The sequence below is a fragment of the Cibotium barometz genome, chromosome 53 (assembly GCF_041138505.1).
Source record: "Cibotium barometz isolate CiBa-2024 chromosome 53, ASM4113850v1, whole genome shotgun sequence".
NCBI classification, from domain to species: Eukaryota; Viridiplantae; Streptophyta; class Polypodiopsida; order Cyatheales; family Cibotiaceae; genus Cibotium; species Cibotium barometz.
Window position 1 is genome coordinate 41,037,304 of NC_141098.1, and position 22,585 is coordinate 41,059,888.

Below are 22,585 nucleotides of genomic sequence, written 5' to 3' on the forward strand. Positions count from 1 at the left end.
TGGTGCTACAAAAGAGATATGCCTTGATTTTGCCACAAGGGAAATAATGGGGAAACTTGGCTTAGGCCATAGCTGGTGACATTTCTAACTCGGTTTTGATGTCCATAATTTGGAAAACTCTGGTGTCCTTGAGCACTAGTGTGGCTGGGGTGAATCTTAATGGTGCTCATCCTTGATAATTTGGAAAAGTGTGGTGTCCTTGAGCACTTTCTGGTTGGGGGGAATTTTGATGGTTCTGGTCCCAGAATTTGGAAAAGTGTGGTGTCCTTGAGCACTTGTAGCTGGGGGTGAACCTTGATCATTCTGGTCGTCCTAGCTCCCAGTCCCTCACTAGAGCTTCACTCAAAGAGAGGATGATTCCATTTCCCTTTCACAAAGTTCATGATTCTATTCATTGCGTCTATTGGCAAATTGAGGGCTGAAGGACCGTGGTGCTTCCCATTTCTAGGGGTTCCATGGTAACTCCATCCAAGTCGGCATTTATTTTCATTCATTTTTTCTCAAAGATCCTTTCTTGAGGGAGATTCAAAGGAGGTTTGCCTTCTTATCAAGGAAGCACTATATTAAGTACTGGTCATTCGATGGGACCAAAGGCGAGGTGGGTTTGAGGAAGTATGAATTGATGCACTATAGTCGACCAAATTGTTATTTTCTAGTAATCAACCCCCAAATATTCACATTCAAGAGTTTCTCTCGAGTGAACCAGTCTCTAGTGCTCTTTAAAGCAATTCATAGTAGATTCAAACATGTGTGTACTGCTGCTTACATTGTTTTAAAAAAAAGTTATCTTGCTGCTAAGCTCATGTAGGTATGGATAGGCTTATGACATGTCAAATCATGACTTGCTAGGCTAACACAAGTATGGTGAATTGGGCTAATGTGGTTTCAACTAGTTGGGCAACATATTTGTTGGTGATGTAAGCTCATGCAATTTTGTTGAGTTGGGCCCACACATATTTGGTGATGTAGTCTCACACAAGTTTGGTGAGCTTGGCTCTCATCACATCGACTCATGTCATGTCTCACAAACTCACGTCACGTCTAGTTAAGCTCACGTGGTCTCATGGCAGTTTAGATTAAATAAACTCGTGCATGAAATAGGCTGACGATGCGGGTCTGGTGAGTTAGACTCACGTCAATTCTAGTTGGGCTCACAAATTTTTGGATAAAATATGCTCACGAGGTTTGGATGAAATAAGCTTACATAAGTCTAGTGAGCTAGGTTGCAAGTGGAGACCCATGCCTATGATAGGGTTGGTAAGCAATTATTGAGCAATACCCGAGCACAATACTTGCAAGTGGAGCCCCTGCCTATGATAGGATTGGTGAGAAATTACTCAATTATTTACAAGGACCAGAATTTTCCTTGAGGCTAGTATATATTTAATGACAAGAAAACCTTTCTGGGTAGGCATGACAAGAAAACCTTTTCAGGGTTAAAGGCTTCAAGGTGGTTTTAACCACCCGATATAATATTAGGTGCAAATATCACTAGGCTCACATCATGTCCTAGACCATGTCTTAAGTTATTGTTAAGATTATAGAAGTTCACATTTTTTAGTTCATTGTATGAGAATAATCATATCCCAAGTTTTGGGCCAAGTTTCAAATTGTTAATGTTTTCAAATTTTTCTTTAAAAAGGACATATTTTTGTCATTTTAAAAATCCTTTACTAGTAAGCTAAGGATTTTTTATTTTGTTCTTTAGAACCACCTCTTTTTATAGGAATCCTCTCCTATAATAGGTTAGTATATTGCTCACTTGATCCGCAACAATGGTATTTTAGACCCAAAGCATCTCATTATTATTTACAATTTTTAATTAATACCACTTGGCACTAGCACATCTCATAATTTTGATACAACTTCTCTACTAAAAGAGTAAAGTGTAGCTAGTTATAATGATTCCTAATTTAACTTGCAGCTCTTTCAAAGTCTCGTATTTTTTTGGGGAGGGTGCATTTGTGTGTGTCGATGTCCGTCATGTAGCCCCTAGGTATTGAACTCGGGTCCTCATCTCGGAACCCATGTGCTCTACCAACTAAGCTACTCGGACATCAGCAAAGTCTCACATTTCTTAAACCATTCCGAGTGTACAAGTTTTATAGACCTTTTCGATGAAACAAAATTCACATAACGATTACATGTGCTTAATGTGCACAATGTAAATACACTTTAGTTTTAAGCTAATAACATAGAGTAAAATTTGGAAGGCTAAGACCAAAATTAGAGAAGAACAAGTATTAGAAATGTTCAGATTAAAGAGAGAGAATTCTTTAGTTTATAGAAGAATTGTCAAGGCGTGGATAAGAGAGGAGGAATAACTAATTGATCTTAGAAAGACTCTCATTAAACATGAAACACTCAACTTTAAAGATGAGATGAATAACCTAGAAGTTGTATCCTCCTAAGCATGTTTCTTGAATCTATGTCTTAAAATTACTATTTGGGCATTGTATTCATGTGATACATATGTGTTGTTTGTTTATGAAAGCATGTGAAGGTACCACACAAGTCCAAGGATTGATGTGTGGATGTCATGTGCGGAGTGTGTCACATGAAGATGGTCATCTGAGACCTTGACCCCTCTCGGTCAAACATGTATGTACTCTTGGCACGATTTGTGTGATGGAAAAAGAAGCGGCACCAAAGTAAAATGGGCAAGGTAGTGCCTTGTGGCTAAGTATGCATACTGGTACTAGACATACGTGGCTTTTGACATTAGTACCTAGAGTGTTCTTGCTTCTGGGATAGGTGATGACTAGTAGAAGTGGCACCAGAGTAAAATGGGCAAGGTAGTGCCTAGTGGCTAAGTATGCATAATGGTACTAGACATACATGGCTTTTGACATTAGTACCTAGAGTGTTTATGCTTCTGGGATAGGTGAAGTAGAAGTGACTTCGAGGATTATGGCACATGTGTTGAGGTGGACATCACAATGGTCCAAGAATGATCAGGCTAAGCGGTGCCATCTTGGTTTGAAGGATCACGATCATAATGTAAGGCGATACATGGTAATGATGTGATACTCATGTGTTATCTTGTGATATGAGATTGGACATATGAATTATGCATGAGACAAAAGGAATTGTATGATGTTATGTTTTTCTTTTATGAAAGATATGTTTTTAAAGAAGTGCATGTGTGAACTTATTTAAGTGATGTGTATATGTGAGTAGAATAAAAGTTTCAATTATGGGTGTGCAAGAAAGGGATCTACCGGTTGAGGCTACACTAACTAGAGTACATAGAGCTTGCACTCATGAAGGGCGTACTACCATAGATCCACTCATTATAGGGAGTAGCACCTAGACATGGGAAGTCGACCATGACATAGCCATGAAAGCTTGGGCCATAAGCTCCAAGAAGATAAAGTGTATAATGATCCAAAAGATATCAAAAGGGTATAAAGTACATAGGCCATGTGTCTTTTATAGTCCCAAGGCCACATGTGCCCACATGCATAAATATTCCCTGAGTCCTATTTACCTAGGTCCATGCCCCATGTGTATGTGCATACTAAAATTCCTTCATTACGGATGTGTGAGTTCACATCGACTCTATAGGTCCAGTGGTAGGACAGAAGGACACACCCATAGGCTTGGATACACAAAATAGAAATCCTTTCATTAAATAGCCGCAAAGCCATTCAATTCTCTAGATTCTCACAACTTGTGAGTCATTGAGCAATGCTTTGTCTCTCTCTAAAACACTTATTGCTATTGGTTGAGATTTTAAAAAATTATCATTATTAATACTCTCAAATCATTTGAGACAAGAATCAACTAAAAATTCATTCTTCTCTCAAACTAATGGACATAATCAAATTCTTACTTAGTTGATGAATTGATTGAAGATTTTGAAAAGAAAAAGTACAACTGAATTTAAGTCGAAACAGAATCGCTAGAGGTTCATTGCTTGCATGGAATAAATCTAAAGATTATTGGATTGTTGTGTACACAACAATATGTAAAGACTATCTATTCCCACTTCTTATTCAAACACAAATTTAATACTTCATTTAAAGTATCATAGTCAATACATACATACATACATATATATATATATATAATTTAAAGACAAATGTGATATCTCGCTAGTATTTAAACCTAATCTTTTGCCATCAAGACTCGACTTCAAGTATGAATAATTAAACAAAAATGCAACAAATTGTGCTCATATACTAGAAACTAATTAAACAAAAATCCAACTTGTGCTCATACAACAATTTTAATGCTCAAATCACATAACAGTCATAAATCTACTCTTTATTAAAGACATCTTACTCCCTTTCGTCGTGGCCAAACCGAGAGGGAGAAAGGGGCCAAGAAAAAGGAAGATTTTTGGTTTTGAAATAATGAAGTGAAGCTTTAATTTTCCAAGCTTGAGTCACGCTTGGATAAGTATTTTTTGTTGTATGGCATGACCACAACAATGAATGGGTCACCTACTACTTGTGTTGAAATTGAATGGCACATGAACGCTGTTGCAACATGATCGATAGTTAAAGTTTTTTAATTGGTCAGTGTCACATGCAATACATGATAGATTATGAAGGTGCAACTATTTCTAAGATTAATGGTGATCATGCTATTACATCTATCATGTATAGGGGCATGTAACAAACTGGGATCATTAAACAAACAAGATAGGCCTATGAGATAATGGTAAAATACATCAAATTGCATCTGTCATACAACATAGTGGCACATGTTTGGTTACATGCATAGGGGATCGTACCTTACAATACTCCAATTAATATTCTAGACAAACTACATAAACTCCAATCTGAGGGGGAAACAAAAATGTAAATACATGTCAAATCAATGACATTGTTCTCAAATCAAGAATTCATAATTAATTAAGCCTTGTTTTAGGGGATGAATGCAGTTTACCAAAATTTGTATGCTTGAGATGCTCCTAAAACAAGCTAAAATGATAAGCATAATTTGCTTTTTACGTTTGTCTGTGTGCCTGAGAGTGAGAGAGAGAGAGAGAGAGAGAGAGAGAGAGAAAGAAAAAAAGCTGTATTAACGTCTACTAGAGGCCGAACTCAACCTATGAGACAAATCAATGTACAACTGTCAATGTCTTCTGGATGTCCAAAAAAAAAGGGACAAAATGAACATGAAATAAACTATGAAAGTACTGAGCTAGTGGGGGGGTGTGATGGAGGGAGCACTACTGCTAGAGGCTCAGTATGCAACCTATATGCGCAAGGTATACAAGAATGCAATGCAGATCTGTCTAGCTCCAACCAGTACCATAATGGGGGTGTAATATGTGATACATAGGCGATGGCGAGGCAAAAATACCTCGGAGCATGATCTCCGGGTGTGAGTGTAAGTGAGCTAGCCGCTCCTGGATATGGTGCTGATGTCGAGCCCATATCTCTGTGATCTCCCTCTGATGTAGTCTGGGAGTCTGGTGCTCTCGGTCTCCGTCTGGCTCGGAGGTCCGCAACGCGCTGAAGTGTAACCCTCTCCTGTGTCAGGGTAGGCACTGGAATAGATCTCTGGAAGAAATCACTGAGCTGGAGCTGGAGCCCACCTCTCCCTGTGGTATGAGTTCGTATGAGAGAGAGAGAGAGGAGGGGATCAAGTTACATAGAAGGCCAAAGCAGTGTACGACACTATGGAGGAGATGCCTAGAGTATCCCCTAAATGCTTTTCCAACCAACAAAATGTTAAATCAAATGCTCTATGGCATAAAAAAGCAATCATGCACCTCAACCATATATGCTCCTCAGCTAATGTTGAATCTCACTTTTGCAAAAGATGTGAAACTACAAAACCAACAGAGAATCTCAACTCTCAAGGGCATAGATGATTGAACCCTCCCCACATCCATGAACATGTCCACAATCTACAACTCTTGAATGATTGTCATCATCAATGCATCACCTAAATTCTCCGTCAACTCCAAATAGTAGGTGTGATTCCACAATCCCTAGGTGCAAGTCTTCAAGATACTTTAAAACAAGTCCTCTGTGAATGAGCTCCAAGATCTTGGTCAAAGGTCTTGTGTGCTGGTGCCATCTGCATCCGACACCATAAGTTGGCTAAATCCTTGGAAAGCGAAAAGAGAGATCTTGGTGATCTTAAGCTTGCCTGAGGCAAACCAAAGTGTACCATTGCCATTCTGAATTACATACAGAGCTGGCCCTTGGTCCCACAAGTGCATAGAGGGAGAGAGGACGAGGTGCACCCCTGCGGGGGGGGAGGGGGGTGGGGGTGTGCGCGGGGGGGGGGGAGAGAGAGAGAGAGAGAGAGAGAGAGAGAGAGAGAATATGGCCTATTGGAACCCAATCATGCACAAATAAAGAATAACTAGCTTCTCCTTAAATCTGGATATGGCTCAGATCTTGCAGGTGAAAATAACTAGTGCCAGTATACCTGAGATATCAACACATGCATAGTGCCCATCTAGAAGAGTCCACAGAAAGGGTGGCAGGAAATCGTACAATGCTTTCCTTCTCTCAATAAATTTGCAGGCCATCTAAAGAATTTGAGTCACAACTTGATGCAAAGGAGATGTGAGCCCAGATGTATGCATCAATTGCCTATATTGCTTAGTCACTGACTTCACAGCTGCAATATGAGGCTCATCCTCTTCAACATCTAAAATACGTGTTGGGCTCCGCACACCCAGATACGATGCTGCTGCATTAGCGGCTTGAAGTCCTGTCACGTATGCCTTTTCTTGCGAAAGCCCCTTGGCTCCATGTGAACCAGGACCCTGACTCAACCAATCACCAGCCATAAAAACGTTGGATAAGCTTGTGGATGTAGAGGGCATATATTGATGTGTTCCTGGACCAAAGCATGTCACTGCACCCTTGAAACGTAGCACGCTGCTGTCAACAACCTTGGCTGAAGCAAATTTCGGGTCACATTTGATCAAGTATTTCTGCAAGACCTGGATGCAGGGTGTCAAAGCTTATGTGCAGCTCTCTCTCTCTCTCTCTCTCTCTCTCTCTCTCCCCGCACTCCAGCGTGCACGCCCCCGGCCCCCCAGCCATCGACCACGATCCCCTCATCAGCTCCAGATCCAGGACATGCTCCACCGCCATCGAGCTACCTTTCCACATGACATACTCATTAGCCCCATGCTTGATATTTTGAAGAATGGTATATCACCCCAGTGCGATAGCTATATTTCTGTTTTATTTTCCATTCCATGATGCGATATGCCATGGACATAACTGTATCACTTTGGTCTCATAGGCCCATTGGGTCTTTAGTAGACGCTGAATATATCTTTCTTTCTTTCTCTGTGGACTGCTGCCCCAGTGGTTTATGCACAAGGATCCTAAATAAAGATCCCAAGTTCAAGTATAACATCATTTGGATCATATGTGGTCCGTTGGCTTGGCTATGAGGATTACCATTGGTCAGATTAGAGTTTGCTGACAGTCTCAGAATTGAGACAGCTTTATGGTGATCCACGATCCATTGGTCAGATTAGAGTTTGCTCACACAGTTTCAGAATTGAGACAGATCCACAATCCCTGACAGCCTGTAGCATTTGTCAGCTTTATGAGACATGAGAGGTTGAGTCGAAGAAGCATTACCTTTTCAAATGTCAAGTCTATTTATTAAGAGATCAGAGGTAGATACCTCTAATATGTGTCAAACCTCCTCGTGATCGTTCTTGGTTCGAGACTCGAAACCTGCAAACAAACGAACAAACAAAAAACAAGGGGGTGCAGGCCTGACTCACCTCCCAACCATGACAGCCGTGGGCAAGCCCACAGTCTTGGCTATCCCCACCGAGCCACGAGCTGAGCTAACTAGGATGACGTACCGACCAATCTCCTCCTCGCGACGTCCCATACCGCCACGAAGCTGCCCTCGCGGGCCTCGAGACTGCTGCCGGCCTCGGCTACGCAAAGCAGGTGCACGTCTGCACTAGATCCAAGCTCCAAGACCATAGAGCTCTCACAAACTCACGAGACTCTCTATATCCCAATAACTAACCTTGGCCACCCTTTTATAGGCTCTTGGCCGGTCATCGGGCGTCCACACTTGGGCGCCCGCCCGTCCATACTTGGGTGCCCGCCCGTTAGTATTTTCCTAACTCAGCTCGTCAATCAGCTTGTCTAGCTCCAAGCTTCCCCAAGCCTCGAAACTAGTCTTGCGTGCGTGTAGCACACGGTAGATACACACTGTGCACATGACAATATGGGTGCTTGCAGAAGCATGTTGACGAATTGATTGATTGCGATTAATGCCTAATCAGAGACTTAAACCCATGCACAAACTACTGCTTCTTCATGCTCAATACATAGTAGAGAGATGACCTAATCTAGCATGTATTACTAACATGAAATCATAGTAACATAAAAACCTGTTCTGCCCTCTCGAAACGGCATGAAACGTTTCTGGCACGAAACGTTTTGAAACAAAACGAAACTTGCCCATCGGTGTCGGGTTTAAAAAAAGGACGGAAGATTTTCTTTCTGCTAACTGTTGTCGTTTCCGTCCCTGTTTGCTACCCATTTGCCACTTCACGCATCCGACGCTTCATCTCGGCCATAACCCGTTGCTCTGCCTCTTCTCCTCGTCCACTCCTCCTTTTTGTTCCTTCACTTCTTCTCCTCCATGCCTCCTCTTCCTCTTCCCTTTTCCTCTCTCTCTTCTCCTCCACAATCCACCCCTCCTCTTCCTGTCAAACCCCCACGGATCCACTCGTGATCGATCTCGGTTCAAAACTCGAATCCTGCAAACAAACGAACAAACAAACAAGCAAGGGAGGGCAGGCCTGACTCACCTCCCAACCATGACAGCCGTGGGCAAGCCCACAGTCTTGGCTGTCCCCACCGAGCCACGAGCTGAGCTAACTAGGATGACGTACCGACCAATCTCCTCCTCGCGACGTCCCATACCGCCACGAAGCTGCCCTCGCAGGCCTCGAGACTGATGTCGGCCTCGGCTACGTAAAGCAGGTGTACGTCTGCACTAGATCCAGGCTCCAAGACCATAGAGCTCTCACAAACTCGCGAGACTCTCTATAATACAATAACTAACCTTGGCCACCCTTTTATAGGCTCTTGGCCGGTCATCGGGCGTCCACACTTGGCCGCCCGCCCGTCCATACCTGGGTGCCCGCCCATTAGTATTTCCCTAACCTCGTCAATCAGCCTGCCTAGTTCCAAGCTTCCCCAAGCCTCGAAACTAGTCTTGCATGCGTATAGCACACGGTAGATACGCATTGTGCACATGACATACTCCCCTTCCTCTAAGAGCTCACTCATGAGCTCACTAAAAAGCCAGGGTAATCTCTCTGAAGAGTAGTCAATGTCTCCCATGTAACGTCCTCCTCAACACGATCCTTCCACTTGATCTTGTATTCCGTGATAAGCGTATTACGCAATCTTCTTTCACGAAATCCGAGAATCTTTTCAGGTTCGTGCGGAACAAATGTCATGTCCTCGACATCTATAATTTCTTGAGGAGTAACTAACTGATCTGCTCCACCCAGTACTTCCTTAAGTCTACTGACATGAAATACAGGATGAACTTTCACATGAGAAGGCAAATCCAATTCATATGCAACTGAACCAATCCGTCGTGTAACACGAAATGGTCCACAGTATCTAGGGGATAATTTCGGAGATTTACCTGTCCGTAAAGTCTTGGAATCTTTCGGAACTCGCAAATACACCATCGTTCCTTCAGAGAACTCTCTAGGTGAACGATGTCTATTAGAATAAAACCTGTCTCGGTCTTGAGCACTTCTAATAGATTCCTTCGCAACTTGTAACATTTCCTGCATATCTTGCAAAAAATTACGTGCTGCATCATGCTGAAGTCCTACTGTAACAGGTGATCTAGGTTGAAAACCATACATAAGCATGAAAGGACTAAACCCTGTACTCGTATGCTTAGTACTGTTATATGCAAATTCTAACATAGGAAGATAATCCTCCCATGAACTCTGTCTTTTGGATACATATGCTCGAAGCATATCCTCCAAAATCTGATTCACTCTTTTAGTCTGGCCATCAGATTGAGGATGATCAAAGGAACTCAAATTCAAAGTTGTTTCCAACTTCTCAAAAACAAGTTTCCAAAAATCACTCGTAAACTTAGAGTCCCTATCACTGACTATGTCTTGCGGTAACCCGTACAGTCTAAACAATTGCTCGATAAACTGCCGAGCTAATTGTGTAGCTGTAATATTCTTCCGGGTCGGTAAAAATCTAGCCATCTTTGTCAAGCGATCTACCACAACCCAAATAGAATCGTGGCCGTGATGTGTTCTTGGCAATCCGGTAATAAAATCCATGGAAATACTTTTCCATTTATTACTTGGGATTTGCAAAGGATGCAACAACCCAGCCTGTCTAAAGCGTTCAGCTTTATTTGCCTGACAAATCTGACACTTGAGAACATAATCTTCTACATACCCTTTCATTCTCGTCCAATAAAAAGTGTGTTTCACTAATGATAGTGTCCTGTGTACCCCAGGGTGTCCAGCAGAAGGGGCGTCGTGACACTCCTTAAGAATCTTGGACCTAATGTCCGGGATCTGTGGTACACAAATTTTGCCATTACGGAATAGTAAACCATTCCGAATCATCCACACTGGCCTCCTACAGCCTGAATGGTAGATTGCTCAGTCACCGAGTCTTGGTCAATCAATGAGCTCCTGTCCTGGATCTTCTGCCAAAATGGACCAAAATAACTATCAGTCCTGCAAAGCCCTCTCAATGACTGAAATAAGTCGGTAGAAATCTCGGTGAACGACAAAGTATTCACCTCTCTAATCCGACTAAGCGCATCTGCAATACTATTCATGGACCCTTTCCGATAACGGAACTCAAAATCAAAATCTTGCATTAACTCTGCCCAACGAGCTTTCCTGCCTCTCAAATCATCCGCATCACACACATACTGTCATCGGTAGTGTGAGCTGAGAGTACTCCCGTACAGATTTCCGAAGAAAAACAACAAAACCGAGAAAAGAACGAAGTTGTTTCACTGTTCGCGGTATAGGCTAGTCCAGAACCTTCGGAACTCGGTCATAGTCAATGCTCAATCCATCTCTAGTGATCTTGTGTCCCAAGTAAATGATGTCGCTCATAAAGAACTTACATTTACTCAATTTAGCATATAGTCGATTCTGTCTTAAAAAAGATAAGACAATCGTGAGGTGTCTGACATGATCCTCAAGAGTACGACTATAAATCAAAATATCGTCCAGGAACACCACCACAAATTTTCCCAAATGTTCACGAAAAAGATCGTTCATCATTTGCTGGAAAGTGGCTGGAGCATTGGTTAACCCAAAAGGTAATACGAGAAACTCGTAATGGCCATACCTAGTCCGAAAGGCGGTTCTTTCGACATGCCTTTCATGAATACGTATCTGGTGATAGCCAGTACGTAAATCTATCTTTGTGAAATATTTCGCTCCTGCTAACCGGTCAATCAGGTCATCTGATCTAGGGAGAGGATAACGGTTCTTAATAGTCAGCTTGTTCAATCTTTTGTAATCTATACACATTCTCCAGGTATTGTCCTTCTTTCTCCTAAGCAACACAGGTGCATCCCAAGGTGATTTACTTGGACGGATCTGGCCCATCCTCAAATAATCTTCGAGTTGTTTAGCCAACTCATCTTCCTCAGCTTGGCTCATCCTATAAGGTGGAATACTCACATGATGAGCACCAGGGATCAAGTCAATACGATGATCTACTGCCCGTTCAGGTGGTGAACCCAATGGCAGTTCCTTAGGAAATACATCTTGAAATGAATCAAGTATCTTCTGTAATTCTTTGCTTTCAAACACACTTAATTCATTCACATCCATGGAAGGGATGAGAAAAGAAGAAAATGGAATCAATACACAATGGAAAGCGGTATACAAAGAAGAATCCATTATATTTCCAAAATCAATTGTATTTACAAGAGGTCCCTGAGAGGGATGGATACAATCACCTAAAATACTATACTTGGTGTCCCTATGCTGAAAAGAAAAAATATGACTAGACCAATGTATCTGGACGTCAAGAGTCTTAAACCACTCAATCCCTAATAACAAGTTTACATTTTCCAGATGCATGACATAGCATTCCAGAGTGTCTTTGTAGTCCTGAATCTGGATTGGAAGCATCTCCACCTTGCGATCCCAAACTTGTCTTCCCGCAGGTAGACGTACCTCATAGGTATGGTCGCTGAGTGTCGTTTCAAGACTCAATTTCTGCACAAGTTTGTAGTTAACAAAGTTATGCGAACTGCCAGGGTCTAAAAGAATGTGAATCTTATGGCCCTTCACTTCTCCATAAACTCGGAGAAGATCATGCATGCCAAATATCTTAGAATTGAACAGACAATCAGAACAAGTACTAGGGCGAGAAAGTACAGTAATTGACTTACCTGTCAAAGACAACTGGTTAGCTGCCTTTGGCTTGGGTCCTGCGTTGGTCTTGGTACCCTTTTGCTTTGGGCACTCGTTACGCATGTGTCCTTTTTCTTCGCAGATAAAACAATGTCCTTCCTTCTTGAGCTTTAAAGCCCTAAGGAGTCGTTTCTCCTTCGCTGGTGTCGAACTTGATATCTTTGAAGATTGGTCCGAAGACTTTCCCCCTGTCGTGTTAGCCATAGGTGCGGAGAACTTTCTTTTATGCTTGTTCCCCTGCTCGGTAACGGGTTTCGACTTGGAAGAGACCATCGTATCATCATAGATACGAGCTGAATGAATGGCCTCGTCCAATGTTTTACATTTGTTATTTTTAACCTGTAATCGGTACGAGTCTGGTAAACCAGCTACGAAAAACCCCAAAAGAGTAGTGGGATCCATCTTTGTAGCTTTCATCTGCAAGTCACGAAACTTCTGGAGGTAGACCTCATAAGTGAGGTGCTGCGAGGTCATGGTCAAAGCTGAAAACCGGGCAACAACATCGTAATCATCCTCTTTCTTGAGGAATTCTTTCTTGAAAACGTCTTCAAATTGTGCCCAAGTCGTTGGCTTAGGATTGAGTTCCTTCCACCAAAGCAAAGCTTTGCCGGACAGGAAACCTGCTGCTAACTGGATCTTCTTTCCATCATCATATGGATGAAACTGAAAGTGAACTTGCCACTTATGTAGCCACGTGTCCACGATCTCCTTGGTTCGCTGCTTTTGCTCGCCCCCGAACGGTTCCGGAGTAATGTTGGGGCCTAAAGCTGAAGCCAAGGTATCCATTCCCGAGAAAGTAGAGAGGGTAGTGGTCAAAAGAGCGATGGAGTTCTCCAAAGCTTGCATCTGGGCTGCGATTTGTGCCTGACGTTCCGTCGAAGAAGCTTCGAGAGCTACTTTGAACTCTTGGAAATCTGATTTTGACACAAAATCGTCAAAAAGATCGGCATCGGTACCTTCCGTAGCCGGCAAGCCTTTGCGTTCCACGAGGGGCTCCAACTCTGATTCTTGGGTCGACATTGTGAAGAGGGTACGTAGAGAGAAAATTCGATCTTTGCACAACAAAAGTGCGAGTGAATTCGAGAGCTTGAGAGATGTGTGGCAAGAAGCCCACTTGAGGGGGTTTATAAAGGTTTCCCAAAAAAAAACTAAAAGCCCCCAAAAGCTATGCTTGGCTTTTCCTTTGCTTTTGTGTTTTTTTTTCTTGAATATATATATATATATATATATATATATATATATATATATATATATATATATACATATATATATATATGGATATATATATTCTAAGGTCTTAAAAAAAATAAACACTTTTAAACCTTGGAGGAGTTTTTAAACCTTTTTTTTTTAAATTAAAACTTAAAAAAAAACGAAAGCTTAGAAAAACGTTAGCTTTCCTCGTTTTTTTTTTTCCTCCTCCTGGATTGGCCGGCGGCGGTAGCTGCTGACGTCAACCACTGTCGGCGCATGGTTTCCTGCCGGCGCCTGCGTGCGTCACCCATGCGGCTGTCGCCTACGCTTCTCGCCAGCCTGCTGTGCGTGGTCTAGGCGCCGGCCTGGCCTGGGCATCAGCCCGCCTTGCCTGGCCTGGGCGCCGGCCTGGCCTGGGCACCAGCCCGCCTGGCCTAGCTTAGGCGCCTACGTGGCTTGGCTACCTGGCCGCCTGGCTTGGCAGGCCTAAGGCGCCTTCGGCTGACTGTAGCCCAATGCCAGCAACACCCGTCAGCTCACAAACACACCAGCCTGCAGCGCCTCTTCTCACAACCGATCTCTCTCTCAAACATTCAACGAAAAGCAACATGCTTTTTCTTTCTTTCTTTTTTTTCTGTTTCTCTCCCTGTAGTTTATGCGTATGCACAACAAACATGCCTCTTCTTTGCAAAGCAATCAACCCTACTTAGACTACCACCTCCCATCAACATGGGTGTCTTTGATGAAGAAAAACACATACTATTTCTGAAAACTGCAGTATGCAAAGAAAAACAGCAAGTTTTTTAACACATACCTTTCTTCGACCTCTTCTTCTCTACCTACCGACTTGCTCGTTCACGAGGTATACTCTGATACCACTGTCAAATCCCCATGGATCCCCTCGTGATCGATCTCGGTTCGAAACTCGAATCCTGCAAACAAACGAACAAACAAACAAGCAAGGGGGTGCAGGCCTGACTCACCTCCCAACCATGACAGCCGTGGGCAAGCCCACAGTCTTGGCTGTCCCCACCGAGCCACGAGCTGAGCTAACTAGGATGACGTACCGACCAATCTCCTCCTCGCGACGTCCCATACCGCCACGAAGCTACCCTCGCGGGCCTCGAGACTGCTGTCAGCCTCGACTGCGTAAAGCAGGTGCACGTCTGCACTAGATCCAGGCTCCAAGACCATAGAGCTCTCACAAACTCGCGAGACTCTCTATAATACAATAACTAACCTTGGCCACCCTTTTATAGGCTCTTGGCCGGTCATCGGGCGTCCACACTTGGCCGCCCGCCCGTCCATACTTGGGTGCCCGCCCGTTAGTATTTCCCTAACTCAGCTCGTCAATCAGCCTGCCTAGTTCCAAGCTTCCCCAAGCCTCGAAACTAGTCTTGCATGCGTATAGCACACGGTAGATACACATTGTGCACATGACACTTCCCTCCTCCTCTTTCTCTCCTTTTCTCGTCTTCCAACTTTCTCTCCTTTTCTTCTCACCTCCCTATTCCCTTCCAACTTGTTTCTTTCCTCCTCTCTTTCAAATTTTGAAAATACCAAAAAACCTACTCCCAAAATCATGAATTTCATACCCACTAGTCTCAAAAAATGCATCTTCATCTTTCTGTTGGCTATGTTATAAATTTGGTATGTGTATATAACTATGCATGAAATATATACTAATCTACTGTTAGCAGTCTCCTGTCACTACAGTGAGGGCCTTTGTTGTGGGTGTGCCCGCCCAGGAGCTTTTCCTATTTTCCCCGGTTTTCCAATATTTCTCCCTATTTTTTCTCGTCGTGGGGGCTGTCTTGCACTAGCCGACTTGATTTTTGCTGGCCGACTGGCCTTTCTCTTAATCGTGGACATTCAGTCTTGTTGTCAGCTGCTTTTAGGCTGGCCGACCAGCACTTGAGAATGGTATAAGTACCACCCTTGGTCCCCCACTCCATTTAGTATCGGATTCTTGTGCTTCTCTCTCCCTACACTTCTGCGTTTTGTTTTCCACAGCACTTGTCTCATTTTCCGTTGTGCATTCCGAGAGCCCCAGGTGGCTTGATGCTTGGAGACAGTGGGAGCTTGAGGTTTTGCAGATTTTTGGTGCTGATTAGAGAATTCTTGGGCTGTTCGGGACTTGGAGATTGAGTAGAAAGCCGCCATCGATGTTGGACAGCCACCTTGCATTTTGTTTGCAGGCTCTTCTTCATTTTTTTCCCACCCACCCTCCCTTCACAAGACCTTGTGATGGCTGACAAGCACGTGAAGATCCCCTCTCTCCCCACATTCCCGGTGGATCGATAGTTGGACGGGACCAACTATGGCATCTGAAAGGTAATGATGGAGTATGTCTTGGAGTCTTATGACTTGGCTGATTTCATTGTGGTTGGTGTTCCAAGGCCAGAGTTGAAGGACGGGGAGTTTTTACCCTCTACTAGGATAAAACAGGAGGCTCACGCACAGTTATGGGATCGTGTCAATGCCTGTGTGCGTTCTTTCATCTTCCTTAATTGCACACGACAGGTGATTAATCGTATCAAACATATGACGCTGGCCAGAGGGATTTGGCAACATTTGGCTTCTCTGTATAACAGGGTATCACCCATGAAGCAGATTTCCTTGGAAGTGCAAATGCAGGTGATGAATCCTGCAAAGTCTTCGACAATGCAAGCGCACATCAACAAGCTGCAAGCTCTTCAGCAGGAGGTTCTTCAGGTTGGGAAGGAGATATCTTCAGAGGACATGGCCATCACTTTGCTGTCTCATCTCCCCTCTCAGTATTCAGCTTTCTACTCCTCTTTGATCACCAATGGGAGGCTTAGTACCATCACATGGGAAGAGCTTGTGCCTATGCTCTTGGACCAGGAAGAGCGTTTTACGAACCCTTCACAGGGCGGAGGTTCTGAGGCTCTGAGGCCTTGACTGGCCAGTGGTCAAAAGGCCGTAACAACAACAATAAGGGCAAAGGGAAGTCTTCATCGGAGAAGTCTTTTGAGAAGCAGCCCGATTCAGAGCGTGATGCTTTGAAAGCCGAGCGGACCTGTAACAATTGTGGCAAGAAAGGCCACTATTGGAGGAAATGTCCTAAGCGGAGTACTGAGAAGAGTACTAATTCTTCAGCTGCAGCTACCAAGACTCCAGCTTTTGTGCACTTGGAGATTATGGGCATAGATGCTTCATCTTTTTCGAGCAGGGAGGCAGTTGGTTTCACCGCCAAGGATACTCGGGAATGGATTCTCGATAGTGGTGCTTCCAGGCAAATGACTCCTTCCTCACAGTTATTACAGGATCTTAACCAGCAGTCAGGTCACATTTTCATTGGCGACAATTCCACTATCCCAATTCACTGTGAGGGTAGGATGGAGATTATTCCCGATGGCAAAGGGGAAAGCATTCCTCTCGTGTTCTTTATGTCCTAGTAGTTGGTTTTCATCTTTTTCAATGCATGAGATTTGCAAGACTGGCATCCAAGTGGAGTTTCACGAGCATTTTGTTGGGGTAAAGGCATTATGCCCACCCTTATAGTGTGTACAAGCCCATAAGTTTTATAGTACATAGTACACTTAGTACTTTTAATGTACTAAGTGCACTATGTGTACTAGAGCAAATATAAATGTGTGATAGGGGAGTCACACACTCAAACTTTGAGTTGACTTATCCCCACATGTCTCTCTCTCTCTCCCTTCTTCTCTGTGTGTGTCTCCCACATGAAACCCTAACTGTTTCAGCTGAGCTTCTTTAGCTCCCTTCAACTGGTATCAGAGCCCGGTGTGCCGCGTGCGCGCGTGTGCGCATGCGGGTGTGCGGAGTCGTCTTCATCGCGAAGAAGAAGCTCGGCTATGGAGCCTTGAGCTTGGCATGAGCAGGTGAAAATACTAGGGGGATCATCGTAGGCGTAGGTGTAAGCGTGGGGGCAGGCGCGCTTGAAGAGGCGAGAAAAGGAGGACGCGCGGCAAGTCATCGGCTTGGCATAGGCGCCCGTGCAGCAGAACTGCGGCTGCGAGAAGGCGTTGCACGAGCTGCGACATGCCACCACAGAACGTCCGCCCAGCAGCGCCACACGCAGTGCCCACGTCGGTGAAGTGCGCCAACAACAATGGCATCATGCATGGGTCCGACAGAAGACGCCCGTGCACAAGACGTCCACTCTCGCTTTCTGTTTACTAGACGGAGCAGCCACCGCTTAACGCCCTTGTGCATCCAACGAAGAACTGCAACAAATTGCCGCCATGGCATGATCGCTGCAGAGCTCCTCAGCTACCGCCCACCTGCACGAATACAGCATCCGTACCTGCACAGCAGCAGCAGCAGCAGCACACAAGACAGCAAAAAAGACGCCCCCCCCCCCTTTCCTGCAACAAAAATCAAAAATTTTCAGAGGTATTTGCTTCAATTTTGGGATTTGCATGTCCATTATCATCAATTGAGCAGGTACAGGTCCTAATGGCTCATATTTGAGCACAATTGGCAACATTGGGTGACATTGGTCACATTCCAGGTCAATTGGCAGGAAATTGGGTGTTAACATTTGGGGCTTTTGATGTAATTGTGCCATTGGGCATTCATGCTCTATGATGTGAGCAATCTCACATTCGGGGCTAAATTGCAAGAAATTGGAGTGCAAATCAAAGGGCTTTTGTGCCAATTGGGTTCATTTGCATGCAGGCACTGGCATTTGATGCTTTGGGCAATGTGTTGATGCCTGTCAAGCACTCAATGTGCCAGTAAATCAAGGGGCTTTTATGCATTGGATGTATATGTGGCCAGGGGGAAGCATTGTGAAGACTCTGGATGCCTTCATGTGCATTAATGTACCATTCATGATCAGAAATTGATCTTGAATCAAGGGGCTTTTCAAGATTTTGTGCTTGTTGAGCTTGGCAAAGCAGCAGGGAAGAAATTTAAGTCTTGAACCCTCAGAAATCCACTAGCAATCAAGGGGCTTTTGCCCAATTTCTGTCCGGGACTGTTGTATGCAGTGGTGAGGACTGTCAAGGTCTGATTTTCACTCATTTGGACAGCCAGGAGAGCATTTATTGCTACTGTACTTGCTGGTACAGATTTGGTACAATTTTGTACAAGTTTTGGCATGGCTGTACATTGATTTGAGTGAGGAAAAGGCTCATTTTCAGCCGCTGTACTTGCCGGTACAGATTTGGTACATCATTGGTGAGCACTTAGTGCTGTCATACAGTATTTTGGAAGGGGAACACAGCACATCTAAGGTGTTGTCATAAATCTGCAGCAACCAGATTTTGGTGATTTTATCACATTCAGTGGGAGGCGAGTTGCATTCGTGCTTCCGCAGTGGGAGATAAACTTTGGGAGAACAACTGTGAGCACTTTGTGTGCCTTTAGTGCAGTGTTTGCACATCTTGCACGGAGTCAGGCATTGACTGTGTTAAAGGTTGCATATTGCTATGGCAACCACAGGTGAGAGCTCTTCATTACTTCACATCAAGAAGCTTGAAGGCTCACATAATTATGACATTTGGCAAACCCAGTGCTATAATGTGTTGCTCCAGAAGAAGCAGCACAAGCCCATCAAAGAAAGGGGTGTAATGCCCGCTTCTCTTACTGCTGAAGAATGGGAAGATATGGATGAGCTGGCAAGATCCACCATCATGTTGTCTGTGTCAGACTCTTTACTTTTCAGCATACATGAAGAGAAGACAGCTTGGGGAATGTGGCAAAGATTGCACGACTTGTATGCCCAGCAAAGTGCCTCAAGCAGAGTGTATTGGTTGAAGAAACTCATAGGTCTTCAAATGAAGGAAGGGGCGTCTATGACAGCCCATCTAAATGAGTTTAATGGTGTTGTCAGCCAAGTCATCAATCAAAAGTTGGCAATGGACGATGAGTTCAAAGCCACCTTTCTCTTATGCACTTTGCCAGAGAGTTGGGCCACATTCAGGACAGCCACTAGCAATTCAAATGCTATGTTGTCATATGCAGATGTGGAGGGTGCTCTCCTTCAAGAGGAGATGGACAGGAAGAACGACTCTGTTGGAAAGTCCAATGCAATGAATGCACGTGGGAGATCCCAGCAAAGGGGTAAAAGCCAAGAACGGGGAAGGAGCAAGTCCCGCTCCAAAAAGGACTTGGAATGCCATTATTGTAGCAAGAAGGGACATTTCAAAAAGCAATGCTACAAATGGAAGAATGATCAAAAGGAAAAGGGCAAAGGCAAAGACAAAGACAAAGATGAAGCCAAAGATGCAAAGCCAAAGGGCAAAAGTGGAGTCAAGATTGAAGAAGTCAATGTGTCACATGCAGGTGACAGTGAGGATGAAGTCCTATTCATGTCTTCACTTGATGCCCATTCACTCCATGCAGGAGATGGTCATGGTATGCACTCATGGATCATTGATTCAGGTGCCTCCTTTCATGTCACAGGTTGCAGAGACTTGTTTGTCAGGTATACTGCTGGCAATGAAGGAGTAGTTTATTTGGGTGACAACCATGCATGCCAGATTCTCGGCAGAGGTGATGTGAGGCTTGTGTTTTCAAATGGCTCACAGCTTATGCTCCATGATGTCAGGTATGTGCCTGAGATCAAGAAGAACCTGTTTTCTACTGGACAGCTTGATAATGCTGGTTATATTACCACATTTGGTAGTGGAAAGTGGAAGATTAGTAAGGGCTCACTGGTTATTGCCAGAGGCTCTAAGGTGGACACTCTTTACTTCATGCATGCTGGTGTTTGTCACCATGCTAATGTAAATGCAATCGAGCTGCCGGAAATCTCTATGTGGCATAGCCGGTTGGGACACATGAGTGTCAAAGGAATGGAGCAATTGTCTCGTTTTGGTTACTTGCCTTCTCTAAAGTTCTCAAGTTTTCAGTTTTGTGAGCATTGTATATATGGCAGGCAACTCCAGTGCCCCCACAAGAAAGCTCTTGGACAGAAAGATGCTCAGTTAGAGCTTGTGCATACAGATGTATGTGAGATGCCTCAGCTTTCTTTGGGAGGGGCAAAATATATTGTGTCTTTTATTGATGATGCCACACGCAAGGTGTGGGTTTATCCTCTTTGTTTGAAGAGTGATACATTCTCAGTGTTTGAGAAGTTTGTTGCTCATGTTGAGAATCAAACTGGCAAAACACTAAAGGCTTTGCGTTCCGACAATGGGGGAGAGTATATGTCCAAACAGTTTCAGGACTTTTGTGATGCTAAAGGCATCAAGAGGGAGCTCTCTGCTCCTTATGATCCTCCACAAAACGGGACAGCAGAGAGGATGAACATGACCATTCAGGAGAAGGTCCGTTCTATGTTGTCACATGATGCGTTACCTCATGGTTTTTGGGCTGAAGCTGTTATGACAGCCGTTCATCTTATAAACAGGTCACCTAACACGAGGCTTGGTGGGAAAGTGCCAGAGGAAGTATGGACAGGGAAGCCTCCGTCCTACAAGCACTTGAGAGTGTTTGGTTGCGTTGCGTACGTGCACATACGCAAGGAGGTGCTGTGTCATGGATATCCAGAATGCAGAAGTGCACTGCCTTATCTACTACAGAGGCCGAGTATATTGCAGCCACAGAGGCTTGCAAGGAGGCATTATGGCTATCTCGGTTAGTGGTTGATTTGGGTTATACAAGGGATATTCCATTGTTGCATTGTGACAGTCAAAGTGCCATCCAGTTGGCAAAGAACCCTGTCTTTCATGCAAAGACGAAGCATGTGGATGTGAAGTATCACTTCATCAGAGAGGTGATAGAGAACAAGCTGATTCAGCTTGTCAAGATTCATACGGATGACAACCCGGCTGATCTGTTGACAAAGAGTTTGCCTCCAGAGCGGTTTGCTCATTGCAGACACTTGATGGGCATTGGATGAGGCCAGTTTCAGCCTTGATATGGCCTTGTATATTATCATGTACAAGCTGATTTTTCTTTTCCTTCATTTAAGGGCACTTTGCCTTTAAGTGGGAGGTTGTTGGGGTAAAGGCATTATGCCCACCCTTATAGTGTGTACAAGCCCATAAGTTTTATAGTACATAGTACACTTAGTACTTTTAATGTACTAAGTGCACTATGTGTACTAGAGCAAATATACATGTGTGATAGGGGAGTCACACACTCATACTTTGAGTTGACTTATCCCCACATGTCTCGCTCTCTCTCCCTTCTTCTCTGGGCTACTAGGAGTTGGTGGTTGCATTCATGGCAGGGACATTGTAGTTCTTGCATTCATGGCAGGGACATTGTAGTTCTTACATTCGTGGTAAGCGCTTCGAAACCTTTGGAGTTGGTACACACTATGTGGACCTATGCAGACCCCATCCTTGGGAGGTTCTTTGTACTTAATGCTGCTTGTTGATGATTGTAGCACATTTACATGGGTTTATTTTCTTTCCCAGAAGGACCAATCTTTTGCTCGGTTCAAGGAGTGGTATGTTATGGTGGAGGAGGAGTCTAGATAGCAAGTGAAGACTCTTCGGGCTGACAAAGGAGGAGAATTCTCTTCTAATGCTTTTGTGCGGTTTTGTGCGGAACATGGCATCAAGCGAGAGCTAGCCAATCCAAGTTCGCCTTCCGAAAATGGAGTAGTTGAGCGTTGAACTGGACTGTGGTGGAGATGGCGAGGACGAGGCTGCAGCATCGTTATCTCGCTCGTCCCCTTTGGGGAAAGACTGTGGCTACGGCTGTCCATATCCTCAACTGATCTCCGACGACTTCAGTACCAAAGATGACTCCATTTGAGGCTTATTTTGGCAGGAAACTGGATGTCTCCCATTTTCGTGTGTTTGGGAGTGATGCCTATGTTCACATTCCAAAGAAGCAGAGGGGGAAGCTTGACTCGAAGCCCCAGAAGCTTGAATTTGTGGGATATAACTCTCTTTCAAAAGGCTACAGGTTCTATGCCCCAAAGCGGAACGAGATTGTTGTCAACGGAGAGGTTGTCTTTGATGAGCATGTTTCAGCTTCCACTGTTGATGAGCTGCCACTTCTTGGAGAACCAGATGAGTATGAGGATGATTCCTA

The 22,585-nt window shown here is 44.2% G+C and overlaps 1 protein-coding gene across 1 annotated transcript in view; it reads right to left on the reverse strand.

Annotated features, from left to right (window-relative positions):
* Window positions 1-6,296: 6,296 nt before the first annotated feature.
* Window positions 6,297-22,585, reverse strand: part of LOC147608636 (uncharacterized) — a 42,026-nt gene continuing 25,737 nt past the window's right edge. The window contains exon 10 of the mRNA XM_086788973.1: window positions 6,297-6,910. Within this exon, the coding sequence (XP_086645099.1) occupies window positions 6,500-6,910 (411 nt within the window). The 3' untranslated portion in view covers window positions 6,297-6,499. The remainder of the gene's footprint in view (window positions 6,911-22,585) is intronic.